The sequence below is a fragment of the Dermacentor albipictus genome, chromosome 9 (genome assembly GCF_038994185.2).
Source record: "Dermacentor albipictus isolate Rhodes 1998 colony chromosome 9, USDA_Dalb.pri_finalv2, whole genome shotgun sequence".
Lineage (NCBI taxonomy): Eukaryota > Metazoa > Arthropoda > Arachnida > Ixodida > Ixodidae > Dermacentor > Dermacentor albipictus.
Window position 1 is genome coordinate 101,135,203 of NC_091829.1, and position 27,914 is coordinate 101,163,116.

The window sequence follows — 27,914 nt, forward strand, 5'->3', positions numbered from 1 at the left end:
TCATCGTCGTCGTATTATGCCAAGCGCCTTCATTTTTTTGAAAGAGCCAGCTTGAGTTCGATTTCCGGCCAGCCGGATCCAAAACATTGCGGTCTGCTACTTCGCTACACAACACATGGCTACACGCTGCTTTCGCCGATGAGCAAGATGAGCAGCTCATCCTTTCAAGCTGTGAAGACCGCTTTCCGCAAGGCGTTCGATGTGACGCCGAAGAACATAGCGAAATGGTTTCCGACGCACATGTACACAGGTGGGCTCGCGGTCCGCTGAACAAATCGTGCAATCGCGCGCGCGCCTTGATGTCAAAGTTTCGTGAGCATAGAAGTTAAATATGGGCTCTCTGAAGACAACCGCCCTGGTTCTGCAATGAAAAATCACGCATGAGTGCAGTTAGAAGGACGTACTATATAAAGGAAGGCGGAGTGGGGAACCAGCCATGTTTCAATGCTAAACCACATGCTTTGTACCTAATGAACACTCCTAAAAAAATGTCGCGCGCAGTTTTAGACCATCTCGGAACGTTTTCTGAAGAGTTGGCATTCACGCTTGTTATACAAAAGAGCGATATACGATGCCATGGACAATCCCTCTCTCTGGTCGATCTCGATCGTTGATTAACGTTCTCGGTTTCAGAATCCGCATTACGACTAGAAGAAAAATGTCTTGCTTTGTTAGCAGCAGCTGCTTACAAAAAACTCGCGCGTACTCTCTTCTTTCTTTGGCCATTTGCAGAAAAAATGAGCGCCTTATAGAATGTTTCGCCGTGTGACTACCCAGTGCCCGCTAAAAAAGAAAAAAAAAACACTTTTTTTTTTCTTTTCAAGTTCGCCTTGTCTTTCAAGTTCAGCGCCGTGTTTGTCTCCTCCTCATTCTGGCCCTGTTGTTTAGCGCCGTCTGAATTTTATTGTTACCATGCACTTTTTCTGCATTGTGTTGACTGGTAGTCCAAAGGTTTACCGGATTTGCGTGTAGATTGTTTCAGGAAACAGTTTCAGCTTTTGCAATTTCAAACAATTTATTGCGCAGGTCTGCACGTGTCTAACTGTGCGACAGGTCGTGCAAAAGATCTTCTCTTCCCTTGTGAGGAAACAGGGCAGCTTTAAAACTTGGTAGCTACTTCTTGGAATTGAAAGCATGTGTTTTACAAATTGCAGGCTAGCTGCTTCACGCACACACACACACACACACACAAGAGAGAGAGACACATATGGTGTGCGAGCTTCACATCTATGCATGATTACATGTAATAATGTATACTGACCAATGTCTCCAATATGTGCAGGCATGAAAGACATGCAGCGCAAGCTCAAGTCGGTGGATTGTATCCTGGAACTTCATGATGCTCGGGTACGAGTGAGCTCAGCATTGCTTGGCAATATCTCTGCATGCAGCTTGTAGAAAAAGAAATAATGATGGAGTACTCTCAAGGGACCCTCAGGTGTCATCAAAGATTGCACTAACCAGCCTCATGAAGCTTTGTCACCTTATGTGCGCTTGTGTTGTCAGCATGTTCTGAAATCCATGTTCCATTTCCTATTACTCCTTATGCAGTCAAACCTACTTATAACAAACATCCCGGTCAGGCAGGGTGCATTCGTTATAGCTGAGCATTCATATTAAGTGGATAATCAAGAATAAGCCAACAAAATGGCAAAAAAATTTATTGTTTTCCAAAGCAATCAGTAAGTTTGCTTTGCATCTTCAATACCGACCCGCTAATCGTGGCTTCCAGATTAAATAAAGCAGACAAGCGCTCATCACTGAGAGCTTTGCTGCAGATAAAATGTTTTAACATCGTGATCTGCTGAACCGTGGTTGATGTGTCTACAGTTGGTAGTATCGAATCTGCGGTCTCCTCAATTTATCCATCCAATTCATCGCTGACAAAGCTTAGCACCTCATGGGCAATGCCTTCACTAGTGCATGACTCCGCGACATCGACTCCGTCATTCGTATCAATGAAGTCATTCTGAACGATGTCAGCAGCACTTGACTGCACTTCAATGGTGTGCTGCCGTAAATCTGCAGTCCAGATATGATTGCTTCCGAGCTCAACAGTTCCTTACTCTCGTGCGAAAACAGTTTTTGATGCAATGTGCGGTAACCTGCATCCAAGCTGCCTTTATAATTTCTACCGCCGTACTACTGCATTCACTCTAAAGGATCTTAGAGTCATGACATCTCTGTTCTGAGATGCACTGCAATAGCCCGCATGAAGTTTATAACCGTCATGCCATCTTCGTTAAGTGACAACCAAGCATTCACTTTAACCGGGATTGTTAAAAGTGTGCCAGACTGTAGTACACCAAAAGACTGACGATGACCTGTTCAGCAATGGCTTGGGAGGTGTTTGAGTGGCTACAGTGGCCCTACATGCTGATAATGGCGGTCCCTGTAATTCGTCTCGCAAGTTGGTAGATGGTAGGTGCACGTTAGGTGCAAGCAGTGCTCAGATTCCTCCACTATGGCGTCGTCACATTGTGCCGTTGCTATCACGTTGTCGGCACCCTTGGGCCAACATCTTGTCCTCAGCTTCACTCTCACCATATGTCGAAGAAAAACAAAGCTTGACCCTTCACTGCCACCAAGGATCACTCATGCTTCTTGCGGCAATTTGCAGCTGGCAGCCAGAGACACTAACCACTCAGCTACCGCGTAACATTTCGACTTGGCAATTTGCACGAGTTTTTGAGTGCCATGCAGACTTCATGAGTGGTGGAAACTGTGCACAATGCGATCAACAGCAGTCAAGCAAGGAATGTCGCTGGAGACAGCTCTTCGACAAGGGAACTTGTGTTCGTCTAAGCAGTTGCTGCCAAGACGAAGCAAGCCTCTTTGTCAAAATATTGGCTCCAGAGACACATGTCTTGTTTGACCACCGTCAATCCCTGCAAACCTTCATCTCGCCGTGAACTTCTGTCTGATATGGCATGTATGCACATATTTAAAAGGCTACAACAGGTGATATTGAAGTAGATGAAGATGACATCGCAATTAAGTTGTTCACGAGCACAGTAAATTGTGCCAAAATATAGAATCGGGCGAGTCAGGCATGAACAGTAAGGGGATCCGAGGGGCTAGATTTATTTTGTAGTCACAACTATACGAAGTGACAAGACAATGAACGAAGCCAGAAAGAGCTCAGGGGAAGTTAATTGTAATCTTTTATTGAGAGTTGGAAATAATAAGTTAAAGGGAAATTCAAAGTGGGTAAAAAGATATCTTGCTACAGGTTTGAGCTGGACCCACATCTGCTGCATTACTCCTGCAGTGCTTTACAATTTCAGCTGCTGCAGCAGCCATCTTCCCACCTGCTTTCTTGGGTGTTTCTCTATGTTATAAGATTAGCACTGGAGTTGTTAGCCAGGTCTACTCGTGGCCATGGTGGCAGGCATGGAACGTCCTTAATATTGTGGGTGTCACATAGTTGGAATGTTTCTTGATACAGCGGTTAAAGAAGAAAGCACACAAGTCACGTCTTGTCTGTGTCTACTTCTAGCGCTGCTACGTCACAATTACTTTTTTTCCAGTGATAGCTATTGTGGACTTGCTCCCCTTGCTGTTTTGATGGTCACTGATATTGCCAGTGACTGTAGCAGGAATACCAAAGGGCTTTGCGATAAAAGAACAAAAAAAAAATTGCAGTGTCCCACGATTTTGTGGGCCTACAGATTGTCAGCTGAAGGTTTTACTTCTTAGTCACTCAACAGATATGCTACAGCAGAGGAGAATATTGTGCTTGGATAGCACAGTCATGCCATCAACTGCTGTGATTGACTGATAGGTTATGATTGGTCGATGCCATGCTCTGCAGCTTATCTATAAACAAGCTCCGAGGTGGGAGAACTTAAATGAAGCCAGTAGTAAGAAGTGAAAGACATAAACTGCAGAAGATTACGCATTTGGGCTGGTTGGTTCATGATTGGTTGTTAGTCAGCGCTGGTGTCTGAGTCCCTCTTCTCGTCCTGTTGTTTAGTGCTGTTTTACTGCTCGTGAAAGACATGATAGGAAGGAAGAAAAAAAAAATGCCTTGCCTCTCCACTTCTTCACTATTAGGGATCGCCACATTCGCAAACAAAGACGACTTGGACTAGAGTTGTAAGTGAACAAAGTTTTCTGCTAGAAATAAGATTGCTAGCATGCATCTCTGAATATTTGCTGAAACCATGAAAGGAAAAATCGTCATCCACCAGGCTGTAGCATGAAGCTACAAAGTATTTGTTTCTGAGAAAGATAGCGTCGTAGTTGAAGAAAAAGCTTGTCCTGATTCGGTATTTGAATGAACCCGAGACCAGCACCAATTCGGGGTGGTCACTCAACCATCTGTTCTAACGAAGAGGACAACAGATTGCAGAGCGAGAGCGAATTAACCGAAAATTCTAAACACAGGGCCACTGGATATGGCAAATCGGTTCTGCATGGTCCCGCACTGTGGAGGGAGGTTAACAAAAGGAAAAAATTGTCCTCCATCTAACCGTAGCACAAAGCTATAAAGGAAGATCCCACATGGGTTTCTCAGGAAAAAAAAAAAAAAGAAACCTTTCGTGAACCTTACTACACTTTGCGGGCTTCTGCAGAACTGATTTGCCTTTTGCTCAGATCAATACTGCACGATACAGTGCAAGGCTTACTGCACCTAATGTTGCCCCTGCTGTTGCGTCCTTGCTTTGTCATTGTCATCATCATCATGTTGTGGGCCAAGCTGCAACATCTTCCTTTACCTGTGCAAACTACAGGTTCCGCTAAGCGGCCGGAACCCCCACTTTCTGTCCATGCTGGCGGCCATCAAGCCACACGTGCTGCTCCTCAACAAGGCCGACCTCGCTGATCCCGCCTCCAAGGCCACCGCCACCCGGCAGCTGCATGACCAGGGCACGCGAAACGTCCTCCACATCCGTAGCACGGAGCCATCTCGCAATGTTGACAAGGTTGGTGAATCTCGGCGACCGACGTTGCGCGAGCTTCCTTGCTCGCAGTCGTTTAAAGGGACGTTAACCCCGTAATGCCCTGCATATTGCATACCGTATAGCCTCGTATGAGTGCTGCACTTTTTTTTCATGATTTTGACGAAGTGCAGCCCTTACGCGGGACCAGACCTTTTGGTCGAAATGATGCGGGCGCACTTGGCGACTTGTGCACAGCCCGGATGTACCATTGCACCAGAGGCCGACGCGCAGCTCTCTCACCATGTAGTAGCAGCGCGCAGAAGTAAGCAGTTTGCATGCGGCATCATGGCACGGAATGTGATTGCCTCCCCATTGGAATTTTTTTTTTCAAAATTCTTGGCTGCCAAGTTGGGATTGCGGTCCTTGCATGAGTCTATACAGTATATGCTACACTCAATTTGATGCTTCAAAGTTCTGCAGGTAAATAGCAAAGCAGAGAGGTCATATATGACGTCTCTGTTCTTAAATATTGTATTGAATTAATTCATTAAGTTGTGTGTACTATATTGTTTGTGATCTCTTCCAGCATCTTTTCTAAATTTTTTTCTTCTTCATTGTGCACCAAGTTAGAAGGCTTGACTCCTGTTTTGGTGTACAGTAATAGTAAACAACTGAGTTCTGATTTAAGCACAGGAAGACATGGCACTTTTGATATGCCAGAGCGAGTTTTCAGTTGTGGATAGTTCGACAAGCCATATGCTATATAATTAATTACTGCGCAAATTTAATTAAGCTTTAGCTGAAATAACATTTAACTGTTTTATTTTGTACAAATGTACTTTTAATTGCCAGAACAATAGGTGAACAAATTGTTCAAATTTTTCTTGATGTGGAACTGTGTTCCTGCTTGCCATGACGTCATGGATTGTGACGATGTCTGCTCGAGCCTAGTTAAATTTTTTAATAGTTAAAGATGGACTACTACATTGTTTTCTAACCGAGCCAGTGAATGAACTGAGCAAGTTTGATTTACTGAGCTGGAAACCCATTATGTCACACTGACATATCGACTTTAGGGTTTTGGTGTAAAATTAAGAAAAGTTCAATTTTGTCCGGAATTTTCTTTTCTAGTAATGACCTATAATGATAAAATTAACAAAAATAGTGCCAGTGTCACACAATCACGTTTTGCCATGATTGGGCCCAATCCAGATTTAATTTCTTGACCACAATCGACAATGATCCCTTGTACAAAGTCCAACATTATGCAAACATTATGCATCCAGTTTCGGTCAGCACAAGCACACCACTTTTCGTTAGTGGGTCCAGAGCACTTATCAGACTTGTATAAAATTGTAATATAAAATCTCTTTTTCAAAAAAATATTGTTTTGTTTGCCATTGTGGTTGCGGATATTATGCTCATGATCTGCTACTCTCAGAAATACTTGGTCATCAGCGTATGATCGCGATCGAGAGGCCTGATTGCGATGCACAGATCATGATTGGATTCAGACCGAGCAAAAGTGCAATTGAAAGTTCATTTGGCAGCATTTTCCCAATTTTCACACACCCCCGCGTTCTGTGTGTCCAAAGTAGAGAACTAATGTAGAAATGACTTTGATGCTCCTAAATAAACTAGAAATCTAATGTGTAATCAATGTCTTAGAAAGAAAAAGTGGCAAGGGTATGACATGTGTTGCACTATGGCAGATTTGTAAAGTTAGCTTCGCCGCAGTACAATTGCGTAATGCAGTAAAGTACACAAAATTGGTAAACGCAGTGTGTTTCATATCCTATTAAACTGTGCAGGCAATTTGCAGTCCAATTTTCCTGCTAAAATGGCGCACGTTAGTATCGAGTAAATACCATAATCGGAAGAATAAAATTTTGGGCTAGTTGGTCTTGCATTGCTGGTTGTCCGCTAATTTTTCTCGTCACCGTAATACCATGACCACTTGAAAATCTTGCTGTGCCAGGCCACAAATAGGTGTTTTGGATGGGAGATGACGTGTGTTCAACACGTTCGCTGCGTCCTAAGCGCCACCAATGCTGCCGCTGTTGGAATCTCCATTGCAGTCCCCATTGGTGTCGGGTGCGTGCGTGATGACCAGCGAGTTCGAATTATCTGGTGAAGGCTTATTTCTGGGTTGAAATAATTAAAGTTTGGTCCCACGGAAATGCATGGACACTGGCCGCGACCTTCAGTTGGAACTGAATTAACTGCAGTTGAATTAATGGAAGTATACTCTAGTGGAGGGAGGGACTTTCGCTTAGGCTGATAAGTTTGTTTTCCTGGTATGGTTGATGAACAGTGATGATGGACGTGGTGGAAGGGTTGCGTGGAGTAGGGGGTACTATGTCAGTGCTGAAGAAAGAAGGCTGCTGTCGCTACGAGCTGCCTTTTTCTTTACCTCTTTGTCGTGGTGCAGCGGTTGTAAATGTATGCAGTGGGGAAGTCGCCCCCTTTGTGGTTGGAGATGTTATTGAATTCGTAAGAGTAATTTAGGCATAGGAAAAATTTCATGCACGAGACAGAGTGGGACATGAACACAGTGCAAAACTGACCGTGAATGATCTTTCTCACGTTTCTATGCTTATCAAGATATCAAAAGGAGGAGTGGCAGTATCAGGTAATAAGAACAATTAAAAAAACCTTGCTTTTGCTTGTCTATACAGTGCTAATGATCACTTCCATGCCTAAATTATGGCATAACTATCAAGTGGTTAAAATTAAATGAACACTCTCTTCAGTACTAAGCTGAGCAGAAATGAAATAATTAAGGCTTTGGCTTTGGGCCTGCTACGCGTCTCTGTTCAATTTGAAAAGTAAAGTGAGAGAGTCAGATTATATTTATGCATCAGGTAATGCAAAATGTAAGTACTATTAGCTTGTAGAATATTAACTTTGAACAACTCTGGAACTATTCTTGCATGTCATTGCAAATACTACCTTCATGCTGTTGCAAATATGTCCATTAACAGAAGTACTCCATAGCGTATACTCTTGTCCATCTTATGTGAAACTCGTTAAGTAATTTGTGAAAACTTTGGTTTGTTATTCTGTTCTTTTTTTGTTGTTGTTATTTTCTAGTTTTTATAGCATGCTTGTTTTGCATGCCATATATTTGGTGATTTGTGCTAAGGACTCGAGTACATCTTGTGCATGTGGTCTCATCAATGTTTCTATAGTGTATGTTTAGGGTTCTGCATTTATGATTATGAGCAGGCTTTAGCTCAGGGCATAATTTGACTTCCCTTTTCATCTGCATGTGAAACACAGAATTACTGTGACTAGACAACCGCCAAACTGATTCGAACGACATCTGCTACATTAATGAAAGCAAATTAAATTCTGCCAACATTTGGAAGTACAGTTCTTATTTAGTGCATGCATTTTCTTTAAACAAATGCTGAAAATCTATAAACTTAAGACCAATTGCAACACTGGGTTTATAAAAAACAGATGCCGCATTTTGTAAAACCACTTGTAAACTACCGACTTCATGCTAAGTGGTAGCATATGATAGCCACAGCAGATTCAAATTTCTCATTAAATGTTCAGGTGTGTGTGTCGCTCACGGAAACAGACTCAGTCAATGTTCACATGAGTATCTCACTAATGAGAACATTCTGACTTAATAAATTTTGACTTCTTGCGAAGAAAGCCTGACTGAATTAATCAAAATATCGCTTGCAGATTGTGCCCTTGGTCGCAGACCTGATTCACCAGTCGGAGCGCTACAACCGACAAGAGGTGAGGACTGTAGCAGGCCGCATTCCACTTTGCCTCGGAAAACTGCCTTCAGATGCGGCTTGATACAGGTTGCTGCCTTTAAAACACGAGTGTAACAGAAAGTTGATTACATAAAATGCTGATGCAGTTGTGAAGAAAGCATACGTTCATACTGGTGTTGTCAGTCAGACAAAGCAGCTGTATAATGTAATGGTAAACCTGCAGTAAACATATGAACTGTAACCTGCAGGCATACAAGGCTTTTAAGTTTACAAGCCAGCACAGATTCACAAATTCAGCAGGCTACAATAATGCACTACTGAAAACTTTGTGACTCGTAAAATTTGTATGTTTGGGGTTCACCACTTTATTACACATAATAATGAGAGGCATTTGTACCAAATGGGTTACAGGAAGAGATGTTGCATAGGCAAGAAAGCTTTTGCTGTCGGCAAACCCTCCTTTTTGATAAAGTCAGTTCATCCCATGTGCACTCAGTATCACAACCGTGCTGTACAAATCACTCCTTTGCCAATGTAGTGTATAAATACAGTAGAAGATCTTTGATACAATGCTGTTTCATTCAATATTCTGGCACCAACATTCACCATTGAGAAGACAAAAAACTACCCAACACAGTTACACTTCTTTTTTACCGGTTGATACATTCTCGGGAAACACAATCTTTCAGCACTAACATTCAGTGCATTGCCAAGCTGCGATCGTACGATACCTTTTCTGCCTGCTAGATCCCATCTAAACAAGAAAAGGCTTGAGGTGCACATGATCGAAGACAGTCGCCACCTGCCGCAGCAGCTTTCCCGCAGTATTCGCACACCTGTGTCATGTGAGAATGCCGGCACGCACTCAGTTTCCTATTCCAATTCCAGCAAGTCTCCTCCCAGGTCGTCACACACCGCATTCACAGCTATCGCCGCCAACCTTACTGCGATAAGCGTCTTCGCCTATCTGGGTTACAGCACACATGGCATATTGCCATGGGAACTGCACTGCATGCTTTTAATAGGTGGTAATCCAAATGTGCCACTGTTCCCTGCTGGCAGACAGTGTGAAGTGAGCGTCGTGTTTCGCTCTGGTGACACGGTATTCCACTATGGCCTGCCAGCTCGATTTCGTTTCAGTTTCCCATCGCCTTCTTAAAGTACTATGCAATCAAAAAATGACAACGCATGTCACAGGCCGCTGGGGCCTAATCAGCTCGATGCCTGTTGGCGTTTAGTGCCGCAACGATTTGCGCCAAGCGAGCACATCAAAACTTCATGCCAAAATGCTCCGCCCGAGGAAGCTGCTGGCCCAGGCCGAATTTGACCAGCTCAAACATAAGCTTGCCGAAGCCGCAAAAACAACACAGGAACACATGTCTCTGGCCGCTCGAGTGCCACCAGTTTGGCGTGCATCAGCGTCTTGCGTCACAACAATTCGCGCAACACTTTGCATTGCATAGATGCCAACTGCAGCCGAGTCTGCCAAATTTTTTAGTGATTTTGAATCGTACGTTATCCCAGTTAGTGCATCTTTCTCTCACATTTTTTTCCCCCAGGTATATGAACGAGGTCCTACTGTTGACTAGTGGTGCAGTTTATGAGAGCAGCACACACAACTGAGTTGAAGAACATCTAAGTGATGCAGCATTTGATTGATCATTCTCGCATGTAACTTGATAAGCCCAACACACAATTGTAATTATAATTACAGCTTTTATTTACTTGTCATCGTGGTACCATAAGTTCTTTTCTTGCCCCCAGAATCTTCCATCTCTTTTACCAAAGTGCATGAATGTTCCCTAAGTGATTTATAGTTGGTGTCTAACGATACTTACTATAATTAAAATGTAGATAATAATTCAGAGTTACAGTTAAGTTAAATGAGTTCGAAGATATTGGCTGGTTTGCCATGGTATCACTGCACTTGAAGCTGCTCAGTTCGGGCAAGCTCTTTTGGTTAACTTGAACTTTTCGGCTCATACAGCGACACTAACTTTCTGGAGTTGTCCGAGCACCTCGAATCGCCATGCTCCTCTGTAGCTTTGTGCTACATTCAGGTGGATGATAATTTTCCCTTTCATGATTTTGTATCTGTGTGGACACGATGGAGAGCGTTCATCTGTTCATTTGTGTTGCAGCATACTTTATGGAATCTCATGTAATTCAAACAGCACTCTGTAGACCCCATAAATTAACGGGTGTTGACTGTAATGTATAACCTCAATGCAGGTGCCAGTTACTGATGCTTGTGTCGCACCTGCTCTGCCCTCGGTTGTCAACTGGCTTAAACGGTTCGATGCTGCTCAGAAAAAGTACTTTCACATTATATTGCAGATTAGCTTGTCACCTTATTAGCTGACGCAGGCCCATACTCATTGCATGCAGGTGTACGATTACAACATTATGGTGATTGGTATCCCCAACGTGGGCAAGTCGTCTCTCATCAATGCCCTCCGGAAAATGCACCTGGGCAGGACTGGTGAGTCGTGTTTGTTGGTAGCTTCCATGGGGGGTGAGGAAGGTTTGGAGATATGAAAAGATATGATACGAGAAGTGAGCCAGGTGTTGTTGATTTGGCATTGTGTTTGCACTTACTTGCTGCTAATTGGTGATACTGGTCAGTGATGGTGACTGGGAAAGCAGAGCAAAGCAGGCAGTGTCAAGGACACAGTAGTTGGCAAGGCGCTGCTGATTGTCCTGTTCCCATTCAGCCATAACTTGCCTCACAACATCACTCATTGTCGAGTGTGTAGCAATATGAGTGTGCCAACATCTCTATGCCTTGGCACTCTGGGCACAGCAGTTGCAGCATGCTTGCTCGACGACTGCAGTTAGGCGTGTGCTTACAGAAACAATTGACAACAAACACATGTGCACCCGGAAAGCATTTGTTCAATTTGCAACTAGTACTTCACGCAGGCCACATAGCCTTAGTCAACATCACTCAAGGATACCACAAAGAGAATATGATGGATAAACAGAGGTTTCTGATATGCCCGCTGGGGCATGGGTGGCTACTGCGTCTTCTGAAGTAGAAATGTGGCTGGCTAACCGTGCGCGGGAAATCAGAAGCGCCACTGGAGGCCTCCGTGCTTGTCGCTTGCTGGAGATAAAAGAGAGTTGGGAAATATCAGCGGGATTTCACATGACTTGCCCAGCGAATCAATGCGACTTTCGACCGGGAAACATTTGGCCAGGCGACAATTTGATAGGGGAAAATCAGCGCAAGTCCCGTTCTAACAGGTTCCCCTGTTGGTACCCCTGTTGAAACATATGCTCGGGCTTCCTTTGTCTGCCCAGTGTCAATCCTTTAAAGTCTCCGTCTCCCTGTGAACCTCTGTCGCGTTTACATTACATACTGTGACGATGCTCACAGCCTTCCCATATTCATGAGTGTTCAGCTTTCCCAATATAGAGAAACCTGACTACTCACAATTACGATAGCTTCAATGAGGGAGCACCAACACTTCACCACAAGTTCCACTACGGTTTTTTTTTTACTTCTGAAAGTCAAGAGTGGTGTACGTGCATTCTTCCTCAACATCTTATGGAACATCGATTTCATGAACAACCTGAATTCCCACAAAGCCTGGGCACATAACCTCAGTTTGAAAGTTTCATTCTGTAGTAGTTTTTCGACCTACACAGCAACCTATTAAAACAGGAGTGCTTTGCCTTAATAGAGCAGAAAATCACGTTTGTCATGGAATGCCTGTCTCCCGCACCTTTGCAGCCGACTGTATCTTCTTAATGCACTACCATCAGCTTTGAAGAATCAGCCCTGTGAGGCTACATTGATGAGGAATAAGCATAATAAGTTGGAATAATTAGGAATAAGTCGCAAGATGGGCATGTGGTTTCTCAATTAGCTGTGTACCATTTTATTCATCATCATCATCATCATCATCCTGATTGGCAGCAGCAAGTGATCAGTGACCATCGACCCATTTCATAATTGCAAAGCCAGCTCTCCTGCAAGGCACTTGGCCCAACTAATAGCGGTTTAGTCATTTTTGTAAACAGCGTTTACCAGTGCAGTTTCCTTGCATTATGATACAGGAAATGTAGACGTGGCCCTCCTGATGAAAGCATGTGCAAGAGACAAAGACTAGCACGTGCACCTAGCACTTTGTCTTCATTTGCACGATGACCGGTGCCGTGATTAGTTGGCAAGTGTGCAGTGCAGGAAAGTGCACCTGCCAATTAGCAAAAGGCTCTGTTGTCTATTGCTGCCCAATTCATAACCACTCGCAGTGTCAGTGGAAACAGCAGCAGCGGTGGCTAACTCACTCACGCTCTTTCTTGCAGGTAAGGCCACACGTGTCGGTGCCACGGCCGGTGTCACGATGAGTGTATTGCAACGCATCAAGGTGGGCATGCCTTTACTCTGCTGTACAGAGGGTGTTTTATGACACAATGTGCAACTCAGTGCCTTACTGTAGGAACAGGCATCTCCAGAGCTGCATTGTTTCTGCTACTTGTATTATTAGTGCGGCCCAGCAACAATGAAACATAGCTATGGTGCCGAGGCGAAGTTTTTGTATTTGCAGATGTTTTGCTTGTCCCATCCACCTCTGGTGGCTTGTTGTGTTAACGTTCACTGAAGTTTGCATTGCTGAATGTAGCTGCCACATGCTGCTCTCAAAAAGCGGCCATGAAATGACCAAAAAATAACCACTCTCATTTTCTGTTGTGTCCTTCCTAGCTTGCCAGGTCCCGCGTGATGCTGACGATAACCCATTTGTCATACCAGAAGTGTAATCTACAAATCTAGCTTAACATTTCTGCTCGATGTCTCTTCAACACATATTGTTACACTGGCAAAAGGTGTTTACTTTCTGAAAGATGGGGTAGCAAGCACGTGATGGGGTGGGCTCGGCAAAAAGTGACTCATTCTTCTTCTCTTCTACCCAGTATATTCCGCTTCCTATTCTTCAACAAACAAGCCGCGACAATGTGTTTGATCCTAGGGCATCAAGAACGTCAGCTCTCCTTTTATTCTGTTAAGTGATGAACAATACACTTTCTCTCTGGAATTACTGCACGGCTGTGAATTGTGGGGGTTCCACTCTGCGTGCGGCTAGGGCTGAAGGCGAGCTCTGGATCTAGCCCCACGCAGTCGCTTTGTGTTCCTCCCCAACCCGTAGCGCGGGAATCGCGGCTACGTCAGGTTCGAACGAATAAGGCAACCAGTGGCGTCAACTGTAAGAACGTTTATTGCTACCTGCAATAAAGAACACTGGCAGAGGGATGTCCTCTCTGTAATAGTAATAAATAGGCTGGCCTCGTTGCCCGGGATAGTCAGGCAACGTGGTTCACTCACGGGTTGCGGCAGGTACTCCAGTCCGGCAAGTTAGGGGTCCGGCCTCAGAGAGAGAGGGTCTCCCCCGGTCGCACTGTTTTGTACCTTTTTACCTGGGCGAGGGGAATGTCCTCCTCGCCCGTCAGCTACCTGCCCGCAAGTCGGGGAGGAAGGGCGCGCGCGTCGCGAGAGTGAGGGAGAATCGGGAGAGGGCATAGTGCGCCTCTCCCCTGTCTATGCCGGCTTTCGACGTGACGGCGCAGGGGAAGATGGGCGCGTGTTCTACCCACAGAATGTGGGTGTGCTGTCAATTTGAGATTGGTGGTCGCCTGCAGTAGTTGGACTATGGAATCTGGCTCTGCTTTTGACCCGGTAGCTTCATGCTGTGAATCGCCTGATTCCTACAAATATTGATTTATACTTTTGTCAAGAAGCAGCTGTGTCTCATGACAAATGCTAAAGAGCTCAAAGTGTGTTTACAGTGTTTGTGTGTGTGTCAGTGTAACATATGCCTCGAGTAGGGTTGCAATTTGTATCGTAAGGTTGGGTCCTTGGCATGAAGTGCATTGACCATGAATGTGATCTTTCGAAAATTGGGACCCATTTGGTGCGTCATGTGAGAACCTAGCATTGCGTGTGTATTGGCTGGGACAGTAACTTGTAGTGCTCTTGTTTAAGTGGTGCGTATGTGATTTTATTAAACATTTTTGTAATTTGAAATAAACTGCAGAAGCATAGTGTTGGTTGGCACATCCTGAAACACGAAGGAAACAGTGGAGAGAAAAAGAGCAGAGATGACAATCGAAAAACGTAGTGTTGACTGAAAACCAATTCTCATTGCTTGCGGATGCCAATATATAGAGGGCACTACCAATATGCATGAAAAAAAAAATCTTTCTCAGATGTATGCCAATCTGAGAAACTCATACATAAGACAATGAAGCTGTATAACTTAATTTTCATACCTTTTTAATGTACCAGAAATCTATTTGCTCTCTGTTCTTAGTGACGATTCATCACCGACGGCCTGTTCATGTGGCCCGCTTTGGGGCTTTGATGTAGGCGACATTGCCAGCTGCTCTTTACCACTGCAGCCATGCAAATGCCTAGCTGACCTCCAAGGTTGTAGTCGGTGAAACACGGCGCGAGAAACAAAAATTATGAATCACTGGCTAGAAAAACTACTCAGAGAAAGTGTGGGCTATTTGTGTGAGGTTTACACAAGGTACCTTTTATTTTATATTCATTGATAATTAAGTTTCAAAATGACAATTTGGGACTCTGATGCAGTTCGCATGGCTGAATGATATTGAGCATGCTGCTGCACAAATAATGGCTGCGAAATTCCTCTTCGCAGCTTTGCTGTAAAATAAAATAGGACACGCGATATCGCCAGTATGAGTACAGTGTCGTGAGCTGGACAAATAGACGACTTCACTGCGATGTAATGATACTGATCCTCATCTTCCTTTTTTTCGGTTCTCGCTTTTTTTCCTGTTTTCTTGAGCCGTTTCCTTCATGTTTCAAGTTGAATTTTATCTCTATGCAGCCACCACTAAAGATCCAACCACTATGGTCTGTTGAATAATTTACTTGGTTTTTCTTTGCTTTTCAACTGTAAAAGGTAATTGATTACAGTGCATATTTGAAGCAGTGATCCATAAAGTGAGGAGATCATGAGCTAGTCTCCTCTTTTACTTAGCAGAAGTAAATTATTTCAGGGCAATCTTCCAAAGAGTTTGCTATGGTCAAATGTATAGGTAAATTGTAAGGATAATTCAACGAATAGTCATAACGGCCATGTTGCCCTTAATGCTTTGTGTCACCAGGTTGATGTGAGCAGGTTGAAAAGGCAAAAACCAAAATAGCCAGTGCAGTCTCTCAAGGCAAGAGCCTTCAATGAGGCCTATTTGAAAATTGAGAAAATCTTAGTGTTTTTGTTTCTTTTTAAGAAATAAAGATGTAGCAGGAGTGGTTAATGGAAAACAATAACTAGGCCAATTCATACGTGAACGCTTTATGCAGTAGCATTCTTCGTGTGTTTAGTGCGGCCTCTTGCCTGCTCGCATGACTGTATTTATTGACAAACAAATCAAACCAAGAAACATGCATGCAGATCAGCGAGGACCCATTGATGTACTTGCTGGACACGCCCGGCATCCTGAGTCCTGCCACAAACGACCCCCATACGGCGCTGCAATTGGCACTGTGCGGTAAGTAGCGTCTCATTATCGTTCGAGTAGGATGCAAAATAAGACAGAAAGGTGATGCAATATCGGCCCAGTGGCTGACTGGTCGTGCCCAAATTAGCCTCCCGCTGCGCTGGGCATGCATCAATGCTAGCTGCGACATCTTTTCGGTCGTGTCTGCCTTTCTTTGGCAGCACCTGGTTTTAATGCAGAGGCACTCTATGGGAGGGGTAGTAGTGCTTTGCCAAAATGGGTGTGCCAGAAAGAACCCTCTGCCACCTTGCAATTGTGGAGAGGAGGGCAAACACATGCTTTGTGAGGAAGCTTTGTCACCCGAGTGGAGGAGGTGTTGGCCTGCTGGCGATCGGTTGGAGGGAGAAGGAGGAAGGTGAGTAGGGCATTAAAATAGCACTGATTGGCTCGAATGCCGCACTGACGCTTTGTGGAACGCTGTGTCATGCCCCAAGAAAGTTCAGTCTAACACTGATGCTGCAGCAGTGTTGGAAATGATGCAACGCAATAGCCTGAATTACTTGTCTGGAGAAGAATCCTTATAGTCTTGGCACATGTACCAGGCAGACATTTCTTCATTCACTAGCTTAAACTCTGAATTTGCAATTGAAATGTTAATTAAGAAATGTAATAAATGCATGATAATGACATGGAACTTGAGCGTAACCTTTATTAGCCCAGTTTGCATTGTGCCTGCCTTTTGGCACATTACTAACATCATTTGCTATGGAAATTTATTAAGTCATGATGCACACTTACGTCTTATCTTGTGTTTTGCATTTATTGCTCTTTGCTCACAAATTATGCATATTCACTGCACCACGTTAAAGACAACAGGCCATTGGCTGCCACTGACATCAACAAACATACAAAATATAGTTGCCTATTGGTTTTTTAATCAAAGGGTTATAACCTGACCCTGTAAATTATTTTCTTGGATGTGTCAAGCTAAATCAACCAGATCAAGTTTGGTGATGACAAAAATGGCAATGACAATGGTGGCAGCGGTGGCATTGATTGCATTAAAGAGACACCGAAAAGTTAAATATATAGAGCTGTATAGGTAAGTCGCACTTCTGCAAAAAAAGAAAAAAAGATGGCCACTCTTATCATAAGCAAAACATCACCAACTGCTCTTTTAATTTCTGCAAACCTAGTATCTCTACAAGCAAGATGCAATCGCAAAAGGCTAAAAACATTCTACATGATATGCCATGACAAGCTTGGAATCAACAATAGCATGTACTTGAAACCTCTTATGCAGCATCCCACTCGTTCTTTCCACTCAAAGAAATTTAGGAAAACTTTGTATAGAACCGACACTTATATGAATTCTTTTTTTCCTGCGTGCCATCCCATGATCAGAATCGTTTACCCAAAGAAGTGATCGAGTGCTCTTCTGTTTCCACTTTCACTGCTCTGCTTCAAAACATGAAATGATGGCGTCTTATCACCAATAATCTAGCAGTGTGCCATGAAAGCGTCGCACTTATCGCTTGCTTTTCTATATTTTATGCTTTTTAAGTTATGTTTTCTCGATACTGTGCATCGCGTTGACATGTCTAATGCTTTTAATAAACAAGTACTTTTTCTTTTTTTCCCCACATTGCCAAGTGTTGAGCAACGCCTTGTCTAGAGCATCACCACGCGTGTTGGTACTATATGGAATATTTGCCATATGAAATTATAATATTGTATTCAGTGCGTACTTGACACACCAATTGGATTTCTCCAGTTCCGTTTGTTTGTATGTGTACTCTTTTGTTTTTTCAAGTGCATTTGTACCGAAAGTGTAACCCACTCCTGCTTAAGGACTGGAATTCAGGCTAGCGGTATTCAATAAATAAATTTTAAAAAAACATATAGAAGGCTTAATGAGCCGGAAAAGCTGCAAAAATGGAAGACGAGTGACGACAACACCTTGAAGTTCCAGCAATAACTTTCTTTGTCACCGCTGATTTTAACAGTGTCTGCTATGGTCTAGTTAAACTTTTACTGTCAAAGATGGACTACATTGGTTTCTAGAGCCAAAGACTAAACTTGGCAAGTTTTGCTTATAGAAAATCACACAGCATTAAAGCGTTAGTATAGTCTCAGTTTGTAATGTTTTGGACAGCTTTCAAACCTGAAAACGGCTGAAATAGAGAACGATATTGTCAAATCTGCAATATCACACTGAGGTCACTGACATGGCAATTTGAGTGTGAAACTTGAAATTAAACCAAGTCGAATTAACTTGCAGGGTTTAAGTATCCTAAAAGTGCACAGTAATTTATTAGGTACACTGTAGTGGGGGGCTTCAGATTAATTTTGGCCACCTGGGTTTGTTTAACGTGCAGCCAAAGCATGGCACACAAGTTTTTTTGCATTCTGTTCCAATCAGAATTCACTGTGCCGCTGTGGCAAGTCAAAGAAAAGTTTCATCTTCATTTCCTTCACTAATTATCAAGCCCATTTCTGCCAAAGAAATGAACAGGAAGTCAAACCTTGATATAACGAACATGGATATAATGAATTATCAGGCACCTTTAAGTAAATCTCAGTTGTTTCTCGGTTATACCAGCATTTCATGAATGCATGCTTATAACATATATCAGATATCACGAAAGTGTTTCCATCTTGGATGCAGCTTCCACATAATGAGGTTCTAGTGTTTATATTCTATCAGCCTAAATATGGTTTGTGTTTCTCTTTTGCATTGTTTTAAGAAATACAACGTGATATGTGACATTACTCAAGAAGAAGCAGCGATTTGAGCATGTGAATTTTGTAGCTGATGGCTCCTGACATGTGAAGCAGTGTAGACCTTCATGCACGCGAATGCAGGCTGCATGCTGGACCACGTGGTTGGCTACGTCCTAATGGCTGACTACCTGCTCTTCTGCCTCAACCAGCAGCAGAATTACAGGTGGGCCGCGGGGTCATAGACTTGTTGCTAAGTGCTCTCTTTACTGGGACTGTACACAGACTGTTTAAGCATTATGTTGGACTTCATGGATCGTGAGATGCGTATTAACAGATGCGTATTGCAGACAGAAAGTCATGTTGAAAAGATCCATTTCTAAAGCTCAAAACTATATGCATCGTGACGACAGTGCAACGAGTACCATTTTGCCTATCTTGCAGCTCACTTAGAACGTCTAAACATGCAGTCAACTGCAAAAGGTTGTAGACCACGGGATCTAAGAAAAAGCTGAATATCTTTGTTGCCTTGAAACACAGCCCGGTGTTTGGATTTCCAACCAGTGCCAGCGTATGCGAACAACATAGTGATGTATGGTTTTACTGGCTACTGTCACAAACTGCTAGGAAATTCAGTGTTTTCTCAGAGCCTTCATTCCGTAAACTTTTGCAGTTGAGTGCATGTGAGCTTGACTGTTTGAAGACCCAGCGGAGCAGAACCCTGGTGTCATTGTGAAATGCAGAAGCTGTTTCCCTGACTGACTTTGAGCTGTACATACGGTTACCATTGCAGCCAGGTGATCATAGTGACAAGTCTCATCAATTACAGTAGAACCCAACTGATACGTTTTTCAAGGCACCGATGGGACAAAAAACATAACAGCCGGGAAAACGTAATGATGAGGAAGGCCCCAAATCACCATAGTAAAATCACAAACAAGTTTAGCTGGCTCCCAGTGCAGTTATTAGACGTCTCAGCGCTCGTACTGTGAGCAGAGACGGCGCATGCGTTCATGTATAATTAAGAAACATAACCTATGTTCCGTGACGATGGCCCCTTTTTACTTTGGTAAAAAGAAACCACAATTATCTCGAGACATGCTTGTCAGGATTGATGATCGCATACTACCGTCATTTTGAGCCAGGGTCGCAGGCGGGATCACAGGCATAAGCATGAGTATACATTTATTGTGTGACAGCAACGTGCAAGAGTGAATTTTGTCTCCGCACCGCCAAATTTACATAAGATGTGGGAACATTACAGAATGGCGACATATCAAATAGAAACATAGTTGCATGAGAGTCAATGGTACTTATATTGGGTCCGCGAAAATAGCAGCCAGCAAAATTCAACAGCGAGGAACATATTAATGGGCTTCCACTGTATGCATTCTTTCATACGTAGTACGCAACGCTCCGAAGGCTAGAGAGCACAAAGAAGTGTCACTTTGAAAACTGATCTAAACAGCAACTTTTTACATGTTCATTCAAACAAAGGACTACACAACAAGCGATGTGATAGGCATTCTGATTGAGATGAACGTGAGGAAGTGGAGTTGAGTGGGTAAGGTAATCCGTGGGGGCAGGTAGTCTGTTTAACAGAACGCAGTCTCAAGGGAAGGGAAGTGCAACTGGGGCAGCAGAGGATTAAATGGAGTGATGAAATAAGATTAGAAAATTTGTGGGCATAGAATGGGGGGTCAGCCAACATATATGTGGAACCATAGTGCTTGCACTGGTGGGTACTAATGGGTGCTAAAGTCTGTATCGTCCTGCAGTGGACCTTGAGCAGGCTGACTATGAGGATTCAGACTAAATTGAGCGCACGCTCTTGCCTGTGGTGTCCATCGCTTACGTTATCTGGCTCGGTCTGTCTCGCATTGCTGCAGCTACGTCGACTACTTGGGACTGGATGGGCCGTGCGATGACATCAGACTAGTCCTTCTCAAGACAGCGATCAACATGCGTGTTGTCAACAAGGTTCGCACTTATGAAGGTATGTGATGACAAATGAAATGTCACCTTGTGATGCTATGAACTCCCGTTAATTCAATTTTTTTTTATTGCATGAAGTAGTCTGTAATGTTGTTGCTTTTTTTTTTTGTTGCCCTTGAAGTGTGACTCAACCAGCATGCCATGAAGAGCGCCGACATGTTTACATGCAGCCTCAGAAATGGACAAAGCAGATTGCTGGATATGCGCTCGCTAAATTGTGACACAACATGATACAAGCGAGAACAGATGGCTGCACGGGTGGGAAAAGCGTCGGCCCCTAAATGCTTACACAAAATAGTTGCGCTCCTTCACGATATGCTGACTTGCTTGTGTTATCAATAGGGATCTGTGAATAGTGATTTCTGAGACCAAATCGAATATGAATCGAATAATGCCAAAGTGAATCGAATCAAATATCAAATAGTTTTCAAAAAATTTTCTAATAATGTACAGCTGTTATCACAATTAATATTGTTACAGGGAAAAGAGAAAGGTAAAAGAAGCGCCAGCCAATGATGTAATAGGAAATTATGTTCACATCCTAGTCATTACATAGTTCGTTATGAAGCATTGTTTATTAAAAGCAGAAATGGAGCATCAGGAGCAAACAAGTAGTTTCTTCAAGTGCGCAGGACTTTTCACAAAGTGCAAATGGCTGCCGCATAGCCTGCAGATTATGGGTACCTAAGTACTTCTCCACTACGCAAGTTCTCGTTTTATTTCTATATTATGCCGGCAGGGATGAAAATTTACCACACCTTTGCTGCACTTTTACGTTTAATTGGACACATTTGACATTCTAAAGTATGCAAAAAGTATTAGAAAAATATTTGCATTTACAAATAATGACTATTCGATTTGAATACTGAATCGAATAGGACATTATTAGATTCGCTTTCGCAAGTTTTGAATAGTATTTGCACGCCCCTAGTTATCAAGCTTTTAGTAGCCTCTGCATGCACGAGGGGGCGCCGGGGGTTAAATTAAGCGAAGTGGCATGCTTTTGAATTCAAACTAAACAAGCTGTCTTTTATAGCACTGTATGTTTTTTTTTGCCAGGTATTTACACTGCATTTGAACTAAGAAAGAAGTCAGATGAACTGAGGTTGAATTAGCAGGAGTCAACCTTATTTTTATGATTCTGCATCATGTCATGCTGAGAACTTGTAGCATAATTCACAACCTAGAGAAGTTACCATACAAGTGAAGCTCCCACTTGTCTCATGGACATTCATATTCTGGAACAACGTCTAGGTCACAGTGTGTGTGCGTGTATGCAAGTGTTTGTGTGTGGATGAGTGTACAAATCACACTGTATGTGAGTGCGCAAGTAGACGTGTATATGTGAGCACATTACTTGGAGATAAATGCATTAAAGTGCAACTCCGGCAATTTTTCATGTCGACTGACCTGAATGAAACTTTGAATATATGTTCTCTTTTGCACTGTGGTTATCTGTGCCAAACAATATCACTGCAAATCACTTAGTTTCCTTGAAAATGAGTTTTAAAGATTGGTTGCGCGTTCCCAACTCACGCCCATGAATGTATAAGTTTTTTACTGGCCACCCTATGTTTGTGACGTTGGATCCTGCTCTGTCAACTCGGTCAGAAACGACGAAGCTGGCTCCTTTTTCTACGAGATGATGGCTGACGATCATAGTTTTGACAGATGTGATTCATTTCGTCTTGCTGCAGCACAATGCGCTGATCTTGGGGCACATCAGCTGCCTTGTGCAGCGGTGGCTAAAAAGTAGACAGCAATCCTTCAACACTGACATTGTCGCTGAAATCACCGCAGTTTAGCCCGAAAGAGCTGGAAAAGCTTCGCATGTCATCGAAAGACATTGCCAGCTTTGCTTTTTGGGAATAAGCACCATGCGTACTGCGTATTAAGCATGCATTCTGCATGTTTACATTACGGTAGTGTAGGATCCAACGTCATTGTAGACGTCACACGAAGCAGCTACCCGTTTTGGTTTTGGTACCTCGTTTATTCATTATTTAAAATTATTGAGGAGTTTTCTAAGCAAACTGAACCACCCTACTGGTGATGGGGCTGGCAATGCCATTTGAAAATGACAATATCCTAACATGGTTAAAAAAAATGCCGGAGTTGCCCTTTAAAGTCTCATTGATGCAACAAGTTTCACTTGATATCCCTCTCACGAAAGTACCTTGCCGCAGGAAATAAACTTTCACTTTTACTTCAATTGATGAGCGTTTGGTGCGCGAGGGACTCACTAGTGAAAAGAACAGCCACTGACAACCAGAAAAGTACTAGTGAATTTGTGTTCCGAGTCAAGTGTGAGGTCAAGTTTATTTACGGTGGCTCTCTCATGCATCGAAAGCAGCAGTCATGTATAGTCTCACGCTAAAAACAGCACCAAGTGAGGATGTAGACAAGTATAGAATTGTGTTAATTTGATTTTTCGATCACTTCGATCCCAACCAAAGGTTTCGGCCAGTGCCCATACATTTCTATGGGCCCAAACATTCGTTACTTCAATCCTGAAATTGGCCTTCACCATTGAACTCGACTTTTAACTTCACCAGTCTTTAGTTTTCCTACTTTAAACTCACGGGAAGTGGGCGCGCATTTAATTTGGGGGGTTCATTAGACTCGGGCAAATAGTGCCTAATGAATTGTTGGTGTGTTCTGCCATATTTTTCGTCTTGCTTAGTTCGACCCGCCGGATAATTCAGTCAATTTCGTCAGACCCGTCTGGGTCGATTCAACGGAAGTCGACTGTACTACTAACACACATGCTGTCTGTCACTTGTCTCCATCAACGCTGTGTCTTCAAGTGACACACAGCAGTAGAACGAAATAGATCGCAGGGTTACCAAATCAGTAGCCACACTTAAATTCGACGGCACTTCATCTCGTTGTGACCTTGGGTGTGACCTTGGTACTATTAGTCACCAAGTTTTCATTCTTTTCATTGTGAATTCTACTTGGCATACTGGAGGGGTTACTTGGACCTCTGAACAGATGCTCGTGTCATGCTCAGACAGTGATAATGCTAACAGGGCAGCGGTAGATGGGGCAGTAAGTGGCTCTGCAGGTTGTGTGGATGAACTGACTAAGCCAAGTTGCTTCTCATTTCAGGCTGGAGCCTGCGTCCCAACCTGGAGACCGCGGCGGTTAACTTCATCCAGGGCTTTCGGCGGGGCCTCCTGGGCAGGATCACATTCCTGCCGGATTTAGGAAATAGCAGCTCGCATGCTGCAAAGCAGCCGAGTGCATTGTAGAGGCCACCGTGCATCACAAGTGCTTTCTCGTGTGCACCGCAGTGTATCACAGGACCCACAGCCCCTTCAAGCTGGTACAGGAGACACAAGAACTGCGCTCCAGATTGCAGAGATGATGCTTACCTGCACTGTTGGCTATTACTGGTAGCATGAGAAAATATCTGCTAGCTGTGCTTTTGATGAAGATAGCACTCTGCAAGTGAGGAGCACGTCACTGTGCATGTGACAGCTCATGCTTAGTAGGAGGCCGTTCGAAGTGTGCAACTGTTTGTCAAGTTTGCCGCTGCAATCTTGGAAGAATGCTTGTGCTCAACCCAAACGTGACTGGGGCTGTGCGTCATCTCGCTAGTGAAGCGCTTTCTGGCGGCTGTCAGGCAAGCAAGCAGCTCCAGGAAGCCAGACCTGGTGCTGAAGTTTTTCACGGAGATGATCACCATGGACGTTTCAAATATAGATGGTACCTGATGCTGGGGTGTCCTTTGTTTGTTTCTGTATGTCTGTTTAAATGGGGCATTCACATTTTGATGGTGTTTACAGTGCACATATGCTGAAGGAGGAAGGACAGGCAGAGTAAAAGTGCTGGCTTTTAACTAGTTTTATTTTCATGAAGGACTAAATATATACATTGGCAGAAAGAAAACAACACTTGCTACATGTACAGAGTATTCAGTCCTCCTTAAAAATAAATTGAGTTGGGAGTTGGCACTCTTCAACTCTGCCTGTCCATTTTTTCTTAGTACGTGTGTGCTGGGAACACCATCAAAATGCATTGTCACCAACTCAGCAAAGATTCAACCCTTGCGGGTGTTCAAACGAGAGAGAAATGCATTTTCTCACAGCAAGGGGAGCGCACCACGGGAACAACGACATCACGCCTTCGCCAGGTGGCGCAGCCCGGCGGATCTCCCTACAAGGATCAGGAAACGTTTATTTTTGACCTTCAAGCGCCCTTAGACAGCCGACGAGGGAGAAGTGTTTGGGCATCGTGCGTGCATCTGCTCAGAAGCGGCGCGCCACTTCGTTTGGTGATTTCTCCATTGTGCAAATACCCCTTAAAAGGACCCTTTAACACAACACCGCTTCTTGAAAACAGAACATTCTCAGGTGCGACGCCTTTCCATAAATGTATGCCCACAGAAATTCTCAAAAAGGACCCAATAACAACGAATGTGTAAAGGGCGCCGCATTTACTAATCCCAATTCCTCATCAACGGAATGCTTCTTCTCAGCTAGGACGGCTTCAACAGCAGTGCCCCGCTCCCATTGCTCCTTTCTTACTCTTAAATCCTTTTCCCACATTGCGGTTTGCATGTTTCTGGCCGTTTATGGGAGGAGAGCCAACTTGGATCGCTGGTTGTGTGCTTTAATAGACAACTTGCTGCTGGCCGCTGTCTGACCTGGTAGACAACTTTGGTACCGTGCACGTGATATTGGTATGCGTCCATTTAAATGCTACCTGAAAGTTAATTCGATGCTGCACAGTTCCTTTTATTGTAATCCAACGCAACATGCACTGCACAGTTCTCATCTGTATTGTCATGAAATGTAAGCATTTATGTTTACACCATTCAGGAGCAAAGCCCAAATGCAAGCAGCAGTTTTTGCAAACTCGCAACGTTAGACATTGATGAAATGTTGCGAGGACAGAGGCAACGTTTGATGTTTGTTGAGGAATAATGATGATGAGAGGTGTAGGCTAAGAGAAGCGCAAAACAAATGTAAATGCAATTAAGGACTTCTATAACCTTTATGTCGCAGTGGAGGCACAATAATGTGGGAGGCTAAATATTAGGAAATAAAGGAAGCCATTGATAATTGTGTTATTTGACTAGGGTTTAAAGCCCAGGTGAAATTCCTTTTCGAGGACAAGGTCTTCTTTGCCGACTTCCGCTGGTTTGGCACATCTGGGATCTCGCTATCTTGTAACCACTTACAGAGAAACAAAAACGCTACAGAAGACAATGTTGACGCAATTGTGCATGAAATAGGATACAAAAAAGATGTGAAATGACTGAACAGACATGAAAAAGGTACAAAACAGATATAATCAACATTTAAGCATGGAATTGTTTGAGCCGCAGGTACATTGACCTAATATTCTTTGTGTTGATGCTTGGTTGACCTATTTTTCCAACATTTTCTTTTCGAAAAATATTTTTTGCCTAACTAGATGTACAATTCATTAGAGTAAATTCTGTAGCAAAATTATATTCCTGCACCGTCTCTTTGAAAGGATACAGCAAAACTCGTAACCCACCAAGTGTCAGTGAAACCCAAAGTTGCACATAAAACTGTACTGGTTTGATGTGCAACATAAAAATGCTTGAATTGTGTAGTATATCTTTGTTTAGTTTACATTAACATTTAGTTAAGTAATCAGGGCTCAACTGCATTTCACAGCTGGTTACCATCTGGGATAAACATAAGCTCTCTTATGGGGGACACACTATGTTTGAAAAATGTTTACACTCTGCAGGCTTTTTGCACATGAAGAATCAGCAGACTGCCTTCGTTGCATTCATAAGCTGTAGTTTTATGCTGGTAGCTACAGCATTGTGAAGTTTGGAGTGCAAAGGCGAAGAAAATGAACGTTTTAATGACAGCCTGAAGGGTGCAAACTCAAGCAAATGCAATGTAATCATTAAGATGTACCAACTCGCCTAGCGACGAATTCTGCCAAATGAAAGTTTGCTGGGAATCGACACACAAAGGTCAGCACGCAGGACCCAGTGATGGGAGTGCTTTAGGAAGTGCACTGAAACTTGGCAATTAGTGTGGAGGGTGGCTGCTGTATTCAAGTCAAGCTCTATGCTGGAAGGAAACAATGACATGTCTTGGCATTCTGTCAAATATTGTTTTGCCCTGCGAAAGAGCAACCAAGGACACCTATGTGAACTTAGTGTCATATGTCGGGCAGTCTTGTCTGCACACTTCGAGATCCTACGAGTGGACATTACACTTACATGTTGTTTGTAATAGATGCACCCACTGGCTCTACTTTGTTGCTCAACATTCCACGCTATATATGCCAGAGCATTTGATGGCACCTAGTTTTTAAAAATGATGTGGCCAAAATTTAAAAATAAGCTGTTCAATTTCACGTGCCATTCCATTAAGAGGTCCGTGTACTTGAGAGATACCTGTGAGGCAAAATTATGCGTACAGGTCGTATATCGTCATGCACTGCTTGATTACGCAGCACCACGAAGTGCACTCATTCGAACTCTTTACTCTGTTGGCCAACATGTGGTGGTTATAGAGGCTATTGCTAATATCTACACCTAAACATGATACCAAGAGCTACCGAGTGACCAACAGACAAGAGACCACAGTAAGCTAAGCAAAGGAGGCTTCACTTCAAACGCTTCATGTGAAAAACTTATACCTCTGGTCGAGCCGTGTTCAAGACAAGCTGAAACCGTCCATATCCTGGCATTCCATTGGTAGCACAATGTCATAAGGTCGCTAGGATGGTGCCACCAGATTTTCTTCACAGCGACATAGCAATAAACTCCACAGATGACACAGTAGCGAGTTGTCATGGGATAGCTGTTTAGCCGGACGTACCATTGTTGTTCATGCTTCTTGGCGTGTCTGACGTACCAAACTTTAACAGAGCAACACTAATTTAGTTCAGTGTTTACTCGTAAAATATTTGTACGAACTCTCACTTTTACAAATTTTGCAGTAATAGGTCGAATGTTAGAAGACAAAATGAAGGCCTAAGCTTTAATTTTTTCACTGCGCACTAAAACCCAGCGCCAATACGTCAGCGTGATGTCGTGGATTTTAAAGTAATTTTTCATATTTGGGGCATTGTGGCTCGGCCCAGACTGTTGAAGCTCTAAAAACTC

General features: G+C 43.4%; 1 protein-coding gene across 1 annotated transcript; it reads left to right on the plus strand.

Moving 5' to 3' along the window:
* Positions 1-43: 43 nt before the first annotated feature.
* On the plus strand, positions 44-24,526 carry LOC139049585 (mitochondrial ribosome-associated GTPase 1). The gene is made up of 10 exons (XM_070525142.1): positions 44-250; positions 1,283-1,347; positions 4,737-4,928; positions 8,586-8,642; positions 11,012-11,105; positions 12,935-12,996; positions 16,045-16,141; positions 18,956-19,037; positions 20,701-20,807; positions 23,918-24,526. Exons 1-10 carry the CDS (start codon positions 139-141, stop codon positions 24,058-24,060), a joined length of 1,011 nt encoding a protein of 336 aa, XP_070381243.1. The 5' UTR covers positions 44-138; the 3' UTR covers positions 24,061-24,526.
* Positions 24,527-27,914: the final 3,388 nt, after the last annotated feature.